At 38.4% G+C, this 12052-nt stretch overlaps 1 protein-coding gene across 1 annotated transcript in view; it reads right to left on the bottom strand.

Moving 5' to 3' along the window:
• The window catches only part of REEP3 (receptor accessory protein 3), an 80264-nt gene that overhangs the window by 17817 nt on the left and 50395 nt on the right, over window positions 1–12052 (bottom strand). The window contains exons 3-5 of the mRNA XM_005865144.2: window positions 4539–4615; window positions 1643–1763; window positions 1354–1467 (exon numbers count right to left, since the gene is read on the bottom strand). Coding sequence (XP_005865206.1) covers window positions 1354–1467; window positions 1643–1763; window positions 4539–4615 — 312 coding nt within the window. The remainder of the gene's footprint in view (window positions 1–1353; window positions 1468–1642; window positions 1764–4538; window positions 4616–12052) is intronic.

Here is a 12052-nt window from a genome sequence, read left to right as displayed (position 1 = left end):
ACTGCCCGGCCACCCTGGGTCGGGTTGCACACAGACGCCTGCCGCCCCGGGTCGCAGATAGCAGGCCCGGATGGCAGCAGGGCAGGCGGGATGGCGCTGTCCTGCCATGCCTGCAGTATGCAAATTAGCCGCCATCTTTGTTGGCCGTTAATTTGCTTATCACGCTGATTAGCCAAAGGGAGGCGTAGCAAAGGTATGGTCAATTACCATGTTTGTCTATTATTAGATAGGATGTTTCCACTTAATTATCAATGTAACACTTCTAGTATATAATGTCAACTTTTTATCCTGTTAATCCTATTAATTATGATACTTCAGCTAAAGATCACCCTGAAAAAAGAAGGCCCATTTGACATTTTATATCCCTTCACCATTGCTATTATGTAAAATCACCACTTAACTAGAATATTTCCATAGCATTAATGTTTTAGTTCAAAATAACTAAGTTGAAAAAGCCGAACTCAAAAGCTAGAATACTATTTATCTCAATTTAACTTAATAGCAACAAAATCAAATTTTCCCTTGAATTTTTATAGATACATGATATTTCTGTTTATTGGGTTCCTACTATATTTTGATAAGCACTGTGCTTTTATACATGCCCTCACCGATGGGTATATTATCCCTGTTTTATACATGAAGCCACTAAGGAATACAGAAGTTAAGTAAATTGCTGATGGTTATTTAGAAAGTCATACTCAGCACTTTTGGGGTTTGAAGCCCGTTTTCTCTGCATACACTGCACACCAAAATCAATTATACTATCACATTTAAAATAAACCACACTAATTACTACATGCAAAGGAATCCAAAAGCCACAATGCAAGTTTTCACAGAAGGCATTCATTTGATAACTTGGCTTGCAAAACACAACACATGACATTAGTAGTGGCTAAGTAAAATCTCAAGTTTTCCATGCCTTATTTTGAATAATCAGTTACCTCAAATTGGTTGAAGTAGGGGTGCAGAAGTAAGCCAGAAATCCTATCAAGATATTGCCACCGAGAGAGAGAATGCCAAAGACAAGGAAAGAAAGAACGGTCATCTTTACTAAAGGTGATTTACTCAAACTATTTGAAGTTTATAAAGTAGGAAAGTTATGACAAAATGACATTTTCTGGTTTATTTATTAACTAGCTCTCATTTTGTGATCGATAAAGAGTTTCAAAATATTTAGTTACAGAAAATGTGTAAAAATGCTTATAACATGACATACTTGTTTTTCCCAGTATTAAAAAAATAAACAGAGAGCAAAATTCTGCCAACATTTCATACTGATCTGAAATAAAGAGCCACCCTACTTTATCCGTTGACTTAATGTGCTTTGGATAAACATTGTAAATAAGAAATTACCTTCACTGCTGCAGTAACCGCGGCAGTAGCTGCCAAGTTTAAACCTTGTCGTCCAAAGTTTACCATCGTCTCATAGCCTCGTTCTTTTGCTTGTACAATATAATCATCAATCTCCTGGGAGGAAAAAAAACCCAACCACATAGATATTAATTATATTTAAGTATAGTGTCCAGAAGCAAAAAAATAGGACTCCCCCATAATATAATCATTTCACAATTTTTATAGCATAAAGCATTTGATGATATATATTTCTAACAAATGATTGATGGCAATAATTTAAATATCTTACCCTTTCCTTTGAAGAAAGAAGTGGATGAAGGAATTTTCTATATATTAAACTTGCTCCTTTGGTATAGGGAGAGAGCAGCCATATGACAAAAGCAATCTTAAGTTCATAGTACAGGGGGAACCTAACAAGAAAAAATTTGAAGGGAAAAAAAAAGCCAATGAAAAGAAACTCCAGACAATGAACAAGTAACAAAACACTTTCTAAAAAGTTCAGTCTCTATGTTAAATTTTCATATGTAAAAGTGAGAGATCGAAGAAACACCTGTGTTTGAATGACAAACTAATTTAGTTAAATATAGATATCAGTTGAGGGAAGAGCAACCTGATCCCCACAGAGATTCACACCTTCCAGTGAAGATTCTTCAGTGTAAGCATTGCGCACAGGGAAGCTGCCAACCGAGTGTGGCAGCCCAGAGGGCACTGACAGCATTTAACCAGGCAGTGAGGTAGCCCCATTCTGTCTGCAGAGCCCAACAGCCCTGGCAGTTCCTGATATACCTCCAACCATAAGGACTTACATTTATAGGCCACATGTGCACAATGTTAGCCCATACACACATCTTCTCATTCTCAGAACTCCCAGGAAACTTCCCCTCCCATCTCATTTGGCCAGAATTCCAGCACTTTGCAGACCTAAATTGTTCACTTGCAAAAGAAACGGAATTACCACTGTGGTAGACTGAGAGTTAGGGTTAGATCTGGCCCATGCCCCTTTTCATGAGACTTTGCAATGCCTTCCCAGTAGGCTGAGTACACTTCCCCAAGCAGTGACAGTGGGCTTAACCATGTGACCTGCTTTTGCAAGCAGAAAGAGTGTGACAAGTCACATGCAAGGAGAAGCTTTAGATGCCCTTTGACTCCCTCACCCCAACACCCCCACCCTCTTGCTTTAAATGTTTGCCTTCTGCTGTGACAAGTGCTTCTTCAGCCTTGGTCCCATAAAGAAGAGACACTTGAAATAGTCAAGTCCAGCAAAGCGGCAGCAACCATCTGCCCTCATGTAGTTTGAACAAGAAATAAATGTTTGTTTTTCTAACTTATGCTTTTAGGGTTATTTGCTGCCACAGCAAGTTAACTAATACAGCATGAGGGAATCAACATCCTGCGGTCATGAAGATACAGGGTGACTGAAAAACCTGGACTTTTCTGAGGAGGCAGATGGGTATCGGGCAGTGAGGAATGCCAGCAGAAGGTCTCGGCGATGCTGCAATCACAGAGGAATTTCTGGTTTTCACTGATGGTGGTAAATGCTCCCTACATTGTTCTTTGTTTTTTTTTTTTATTCCACACCTGAGGAGTTTTTTTGTGTTTTTTTTTGAGAGAGAGAGAGAGAGAAACACCACTTGGTTGCTTTCTGTATGTGCCCTGAACAGGGATCAAACCAGCAGCCTAGGCATGTGCCCTGACTGGGAATTGAGCCAGCAACCTTTTGGTATATGAAGCTCCAACCAAGTGAACCACCTGGCCAGGGCCAGTTTTTTAATAATATATGATATATTTGCAATCATAAAACAATGAGAAGTCTTTACAAAAAGAACATTGAGACTCAAGAGGCCTACCATGATTTGGAATCTATGTTCGGACATTTAAAAACAAACAAACAGAAAACCCTCTCCCAACCCCTATACCAAAAACATACCAGGGAAATGAATGAGCTATGGGACAGAAAAAGGAAGAGAAAGATGGATGAGATGTAGTACAGAGAAATTCATAAATAAGGGCAGGATGCTAAGAACATTTAAGTCTGATGACTTCAATTTTTTTTTCTAGCAATCCAATGTGACCTAATGTACCGTGAGAATATGATGAGAATAGCAAAGTCAGAAAGACAGTTTAAGGAGAGAACAGTACATGTGTGAAACAGAAAAGAGGGAATTGGAAGTAGCAACTGACCAAAAGCAAGTAAAAGAAGTAGGGAAGTTCAAATTGATACCTATATGAGCAACTGATTGATTTTTTCAGCTCATTTAGTAGCCTGGGAAAGAAGTAAAGACAACTGGGCTTATTTAGGCCGGAGGATAGCCCAGCAAGGGCAGCTTAAGATACTGGCAAGGTAGTAAGTTTACAGATTCTGAAAGGAGGACTTTTCCACGTGATGGCAAGGTTTAGGTAGAAACGCACTACTGAAATACAGCACAAGGAGATTCAAGTTGTCCCAGTAAGTCAGCGGTTCTCAAGCTGTGGGTCGCGACCCCTTTGGCGGTTGAACGACCCTTTCACAGGGGTCGCCTAAGACCATCCTGCATATCAGATATTTACATTACGATTCATAACAGTAGCAACATTACAGTTATGAAGTAGCAACGAAAATAATTTTATGGTTGGGTCACAACATGAGGAACTGTATTTAAAGGGCCAGAAGGTTGAGAACCACTGCATTAAGTATTTGCTCCTCAGTAAAATGTTAAATCCTTGAGGATATAAACGTGCTTTATATCAGAGGTTTATAATTTTATCTCAGAGGTTTGGAACAGAGTTGGAGGTCAATGGGTGTCCCCATGGATGCCATCCAATTTGAATGTAGATGAGAGTTTTAAGGATGCGGAGGGACTGCTGTGGGTGTCAAAAGAGGAGTCTTTTAGGAAGTGATAAAGAAAAATAGCCTGAAGACATCAGTGTGGAAAAAAAGAATGAGAACCAATTTCTCTATTCCAGATCCTGGGAGATGTGTGGGGGATGGGCAGGGAGTGGCCTGGGGAGAAGAATGAGCTGCCTTTATTCCAGAGAGACTGTAAGGAAAGTAATATTATTATGGGGAAACCAGATCAAGAAAACGAGACACTGGATAATTAGGTAACTTGATCAAATTCACTTAGTTAACAGCAAAAGCAGGATAAGAACTCAGGACACCTGATAACAACTCTATAGTCTGGTCCTTTCTCAATACTAGAACTTACCAAGCAACTGTCTGATCTGCTACTGTTTCAATCACAGTGTAGAGAGCAAAAACAATCCAGTACATCATCCATCGAACCTGCCAATAATAAAAATACTTATGAAATAATAAAGTAAAATTATTTGTAACTAAATAATTTTGTATATCTCATATATATACATTTCTATATAGTATGTTGGATCAAATGCAGAAGGCAATGGTTTAATTTTCAACAGGTTTTATGTTTGAGCTCCACACATCACTGTATCAGCAGTCCTGGGATACAAGAACCAAAAGAATAACACATTTCTGGGCATGATATAATGTAATATAGGGATCTGAATGAACGAACTAGAGAAACAGGATATATTTCTCTTAACTAAAGGAAAGTAGAAGATCTTATCTATAATCCTTCCTTTGGAGACTATTAGCTATCTAATTATTATATAAATAATATGGTAGACCACATTTAATCTGTATCAGTTTTTTAAATTTTGCATTCCTATATTTTCCACATATAGAAACTTTTCAGAAACCAAAGAACAATCCTGGATTTGTTATATGCACAATGCTAGTCACTCATTTTGAAAGTCTAAGATTAGTGTCTTCTTCTTTCCCTACATATAAATCTGTTACGGCTCATACATCCATTTCTTTCTTCTAATCCATTACCACAATGACAGTTACAATAGACTGAATGTTTGGGTCCCCCCAAAATTCATGTTAAAATCCTAATCCCAAATGTGTATTAGGAGGTGGAGCTATTGGGAGGTGATGAGGTCATGAGGGTAGAGTCCTCAAGAATTAGTGTCCTAAAAGGACTCCCAGAGAGCTCTCTCCCTTCCACCATACAAGGACACAGCCAAAAAATGATGGTGTCTGAACCAATTTTTTTCAGTTCTCTCCCTCTACTATACTCTGCACAGGGATCTCAGAGAACATTATCACCATCTTTCCTGGGAAGGTGGGGGCTTAAATTAAATTCTCACTTTCACAGAAATTTTAGGAAACTTTCAGAAACATAAATTATTTATAAGTCAATGCTTGTTATTCATTATTTCACAATTTCACAACCATCATTTTGCTTGTGATCTTCCAAGTGGAAAAGAACAATAAATAATACTCCAAGGAGAGTCTTAATTTGCCTGTTAATAGACCTTAGTAAAGGTGAAAGGGATTGTACAGACAGTAACTGGTGGAATGCCCTGAAAGACTAGTTCTTGGATTTACAGCTGCTACACACCCCATAGATTTGAAAAACACCCTTGCTTCAGTGTAGTCAAGTGCTTATTCACTTTTCAAATAAAATTATCAAATTAATTTTAAAACCCACAAAATAAATTACTGCTTTAAAATATAGAAAGTTTATCTCCAAAAAAGCAAAACATGTATGTACTTAGGTTGTGAGAATATTTAATAATGTCAACAATTTTAAAAAAGGATAAAAAGAAAAAGAAGGGTATGCCTTTTTAGTTAAAAAACATCAACAAACTAATCAATGGGGTGTTCCTGGACATTTTCCTGGGGGATTGGCTAAAATTTTACATAAGCAAAACTCTATGGTTTTAATTTATATTTAATAAATAAATTCTTTGACAACATGCTCTCTTAACCTTATGGAATTTTTGTTCTCCTTATAAGAAATATGGATCTCAAATATAGTTGAATCCAAGCAATAGTTAAATTCAGTGTGTGTGTGTGTGTGTGTGTGTGTGTGTGTGTGTGTGTTATTCATGGGAGCGACCACAAAGAAAGTTAACCTTGAAAAGATATTACTTCCTTTTTCCACTAATGGATTTGGTCGGGATTTTATACCAAATGATTACTCAGCAAAGCTTTTATTAAAACTATACCTCAAGGCTGTCCAGCCTACTGTTTAAGGTTTTGCCCAAAGGAAAAACAGAAATAAGTCAAGGTTAAAAAAAGAAGACGAGAAGAGGGCAAGCCACCAAATTATAAGCACAACTAATAATATGTGATGATAAAATATTCTTTAGACCAGCAGAAAACACCAATAACAAAATGCAGTACTAAAAAATTGGTAGAAAAACAAAAAAATTGGTAGGAAAACAATCACATTGATAATCTTGTAAGTGTATGCAATCACATATAATGGGAATAAGTGCTATTAAAATGTCATGCAAATAAAGTCACTTAACAGGTAACTAATAAATCACCATCCCCCTTTCAAGTTACTGGAAAAAAGGTTACTGGCATCATCTTTTTTGGTAAAAATTTATGTTCTTGAAAAACTGTGATCAAATAGTATTTCTTTCCAGTTCAAAAACAATTGGTAAAATCAACAAACTGTTGTTTAGATAGTTTTGCAAGAACAATGAGTAATAAGAAAATGTACTCAACTGTTTCTTAAAAGTCTCTTTGATCCCAGGGAATTGAATTGAATTATCCAATAAGGTGAAACTTATACCTATAAACATTAAGATGGACACACACACACACACACACACACACACACACACACATCCTACTTTTAATCTTTCATATCAAGCATAATTTAGGTAATTCTTAAGGACTCAAGTGGCATCACTATATTATAACATTCATTGACAAAACTGCAGCAAACCCTACCTACTTCATGTAATGGTAACAGAAATAGGAATATGACAACTTTTGTCCTCAAGGATTTAACATTTTATTGGGGAGAAAAATGAGTAAAGGACTGTGACCAAAAAAAAAAGTTCTGTTGTTTTCACATTAGATGCTCTAGCTTCAGTATGAGTCAAGATCATAAGAAATTAAGGAAAGCTTACTAAAGGGGCTGTTTATAAGTTGTGGGCAAGGTAGAGGAAAATCAATAAAGGATAGTGGTGTACTCTTGAGCTAGCAACAGTAGGAACTGCCATCACCCCTAGGTGTGAAGGAGGGAGGAGTGGGAAAGGTTTCCAGGAGTCCAGACAGGCTCACTGTAGGGGAGGGCTGCAGCCTCAGGTCGAGACACAGCCAACCAGTGGGGGCAGGAAGTGGGGAGAACAATATTCTGTCCTCATGTTCACCCTGGCTTCTGCCCCTCATGGGCAAACCCAAAGAGAAGCCAGAGCTGATGCCATCTGTATGGGTCAGCTTCCTGAGCCATAAGGAAGGAAAAGAATGTGGAGTGTGGAGAGGAAACTCCACTGGAAGGATGGAAGGTTCCAGCACTACTCAGCCTGTCAGCTCTTAGAAACATCCCCAGAACGGAGTCACTTCTCATCACTTCCACAGATACCTCCCAGCCCAGACGACCATAATCTCCTGTCTGGATGATTCCCATAGCTGATCACTCTGCTTCTCTGGATTTATTTTGCATAGAGCAGTCAGAGTTATCGCCTTAGAACACAAGCCAAATCATGTCATTCCTCTGGTTCAAATCCCTCCCATGGCCCCCATCAGGAATCTCACCACAGCCTAGAAGGTCCTATGGATCTGGCACCAGCACTCCTACTCCTTCCCCTGTTCATCTCCAGGCACAGTGGCCCTTTTCCTGTCCTTTGGGCATGTATGTGGATATGCTCCTGCCTCAGAGCCTGAGTACATGCTGTTTCCTTGCCTGAAATGCTCTTCCTCATATGAAGAGCTTCCTCACTTGCTTCAGGTCTCTGCGCAAATAATTATCAGAGATGCCTTTCCTGACCACTCTGCTTGAAATATCTCTATCTTCCTAACTGCTTATCCTGATGGATTTTTCTCTTTAGCATATGTCACATATCATAGACACATCTAACAAATATTTACTGCCCCTCCCCACCTTCCCCTACTAGAATGTAAACCCCAAGAGGGCAAAGGCCTTATTTTGTGCACTGCTGAAGCCCCTGTGCCCAGCACAGAAGGGGCTCAGGAAATATACGTTGATGAACTGTTGACTGAACATGGGCCTGCAAAAGGTTAGACAGCAGATAGGAGGTGAAGACATGATGGGTAAATATAAACTAGTCTTTTAAGAGATCTGGTTTAAAGAGAAAAAAGGAAGGGGGAATACAAAGTAGCCTGAGGCAAAATGAAAGCATATTTGCATCCTCAAGGATGGCACGTTTTACCATGGAGATAGTGAGACTGAAATTATGAGAAAGCAGAAATCCTTAATGAAACCAGATCCAAGATGAGGCTAAGAAGATTAGGAAGAAGAGTGGGCTCAAGAAAGAAGCAGGGATGGATCTTCTTCAGGACAAAAGGAAAGGAAAGAGTGGCCGCGTTGACGAGAGGGTTGAAGTGGTCATAGCTGCTGACCTCTATGTTTACAATGCAATGGCTGTCATATTTCAATCTTGGAATACTTTACCCACTATATTTTTCATGCCTAGAGAAATGTGATAAATACATTCATTTAATATAAATAAAAGATTTCTCAAATGGAATCTTAAAATCATTTAAATACCCAGATTAACTTATTTCCTAAGAAAATACACTATTATAATTAGGCAAATTCTTTTGATGATTATGGAATCATCTGTGATGTAAAACCATAGTATCTAAAATCACATTCTAGGTTATATAGTGCATAGAAGAGATGATCTTACTTAACAAGCCAGCACTTGTTTTATTATTACTCATAATCCATAAGGCTTTCATAAAGCCTTAGCATTTCAGAAACCCAGACAGTCATGTGATGGTGTTCTTAGCTTTACTCTCTCTTAGAGGATATTTTAAGCCTGAGTGAATGCTGTAAAATGAATATACCCATAGGCTAAATTTACTATCAAAAGACCATGCTCCATTTAATAGGTATGCATTTATCTACCCAGATGCCAAGAGAAAAACTGGCCTCATTTCATGATCTTTTAACTTTTTTTTTAACAAAACAGGTTCTATGATTCACATTCTTAGACAATTTTTACGAAACTGATTTAGATCCCCAGACAAACAAATAAAGCAAACAAAAGTTAACTACAACTGTAAAACAATCTTTAGGATTTCCATAACAGAAACTGAGAACAATGCATAGGCCCCAAATATATAGGAGACTAACATGTTCTAGCGGGAGGCATGTAGCTAGAGATAAAAGCAGCAGTGGCATATTAATTAAAAAGTATTTTTCTTAAATTGTATCTTTATAAAACTTATTCTTTCTATGTTATGACTAATGTGATATTATAACAGCAATATCAACAACCATATATGTTAAGTGACATAACTACTAAATATTACTTGAATGATAAAAATAAAAATTATGTGTTATGTTAATTTGATAAATATTACTTAGGGCTTATTATAAACAAAGCCCTTTGACAGGAAATCATCATAAACCCTGGTGTGAAGGCATCCCTAATCTCAAGAAGCTTTCATGGGTGGAATTAATAAAAGAAGACCAAAAAGGATAAGAGTAACAATGTTTGACCCAACATATGACTGCTATTTCATTATATATGAGAGGCCTGGTGCATGAAATTAGTGCACAGGAGGGGGGGGGTGAAGGGGGGAGACGGTGTGTCCCTCAGCCTGGCCTGTGCCTTCTCACAGTCTGGGATCCCTCTCAAAGTCCAGGGCTCTCGCAGTCTGGGATCCCTCACTCCTTACTGCCCACCTGCAGCGGAGGCGGGAGAGGCTCCCACCACCACACCACCACTACGCTCGCCAGCCATGAGCCCGGCTTCTGGCTGAGCAGCACTCCCCCTGTGGGAGTGCACTGACCACCAGGGGGCAGCTCCTGCACTGAGTGTCTGTCCCCTGGTGCTCAGTGTGCATCATAGCGACCAGTCGTTCCGCTAGTCAATCGATTTGTATATTAGGGTTTTATTATATAGGATTATTCATTTGCCTTGTATTCATCTTCAGTTCTAAAGGAAAGCCTTCCACAGGTCATGTATGTGCTTTGTGCACTGTACTTTCCATTGCAGCATATCTGTGTAATTGTTTACATATCATCTGCCTCTGCTATTTGACTATAAAAACCCGTAGGGGCCAAAATTGTCTTGTTTATCATCACGTTCTCAGGACCTAGTACCCTGAGTTTGGTAAAACAAACAGACTTTTACTTAACAGTTTCTTAGTTTTAAGATTCAAACAAGTAACTCTGGACTGCAAACAGCAGTTCATAACATAAAATAGCCTATTTTGTTACAGTTGTTTTCAACAACTTTCCAACATCTCTTAATTTCAGACTCTTGGAATCATAAAGCAATTAATGTTGGTCTCTAAGAAAAAAAGGAAAATTACATATGCATAATGATTTCAATTATAACCACACTAAGTAAATCCAGAGGATAAAATGCTAAAATATGCTTCACTGGGAAAAAAATCTTTGCTGAGTCTCAAAAGAAATAAACACTGATGAATTTCAGACCACCCAAAGAGAACTTTATTTTTTGACCATTATTAGTTGTTCACTCAAGTCAACTCACCCCAAACATTAATTCTACACCACATTTTGGAGACCACAGAGAAACCTTCTAATATAGAATTTTTTAGAAATAGTATAGAGTTGAAAAGATTTCTCCTATTTCATTAACATTATGCAATAATTTGGTTACTTCATAATGACTTCCCCCATTAAAAAACAAAAAGGAACAAAATGTGAGAAATCAAAAAGAAAAACTCCCTCTTTTATCGAACCCAGATGGTTCAGCTATGGGATTTTTCCCAGGGCTGTGCCAAGTTAGAAGCTTGCTTGAAAATAAGCTAGTTGAAGTTCAATTCAAAGTGAAGAGAGACCATGGTTGAAAACAGCTTTTTGCTTTTTTATTTTTTAAAGATGGGGCATGTGTTGGGGGTGAATATGTGAGGCTGGGATTGATTTGGGCTTCTTTAACTTTGGGGAACTTCTTCCCCCACTGCCCATTTAAGAATGTCTCCACTTTCTCCAGCTCCTCAGGACTCAGCTACTTGGGAGTTAATTTTCAGATACGGAACTCACAGCAACATGGTTTACCTGCAGTTTCCAGGTACCCCTGCCAAAGACCTCCCAGAAGAGCCTGATGTTTTGAAGAAAGCCTCATATTACATAGATGTCCCCGGTATTACAATGGGCAGATTGTAACCAGAAATATGGTCATAATATTGCCTTGGTCTTCCCCAGTGCCCTCAAATCACAGAAGCCCCATGTATCTCACCCCAACCTTGGTAGTTTGAGGAACTTGAGAGAGGAAAAAGCGCAAAAATGTTTAAAAACTAGAAAATAATTAATTTTCTAAAAAGTGCTGAAAAGGCAGTGTAAACACAGGAACTGCTTATGGGCATAGTTGCCAGGAGCAGAATTTAGGAAGGAATGACTTCTCTGTCCAAAATAACTCTCTCCATCCATGCTGGCTGAGAATTCACATTTCACTTCTTAAAAATAATTTTTATTGAATTTATTGGGGTGACATTGGTTAATAAAATTATATAGGTTTCAGGTGTACAATTCTATAATGCATCATCATCATCTGTACATTGTATTGTGTGTTCGCCACCCCAAGTCAAGTCTTCCTCCATCACCATTATGCCTTCTTCTACCTGCCCCTCCACCCCTTTTTCCTCTGGTAACTACCACACTGTTGTCTATGTCTATGAGTTATTTTTTCTTTGCTTAACCCCTTCACCTTTTTCACCCAGCCCCCAACACCC

This window comes from Myotis brandtii, unplaced genomic scaffold (genome assembly GCF_000412655.1).
Source record: "Myotis brandtii unplaced genomic scaffold, ASM41265v1 scaffold196, whole genome shotgun sequence".
NCBI classification, from domain to species: Eukaryota; Metazoa; Chordata; class Mammalia; order Chiroptera; family Vespertilionidae; genus Myotis; species Myotis brandtii.
This window is presented reverse-complemented; position numbering and strand designations above follow the sequence as displayed.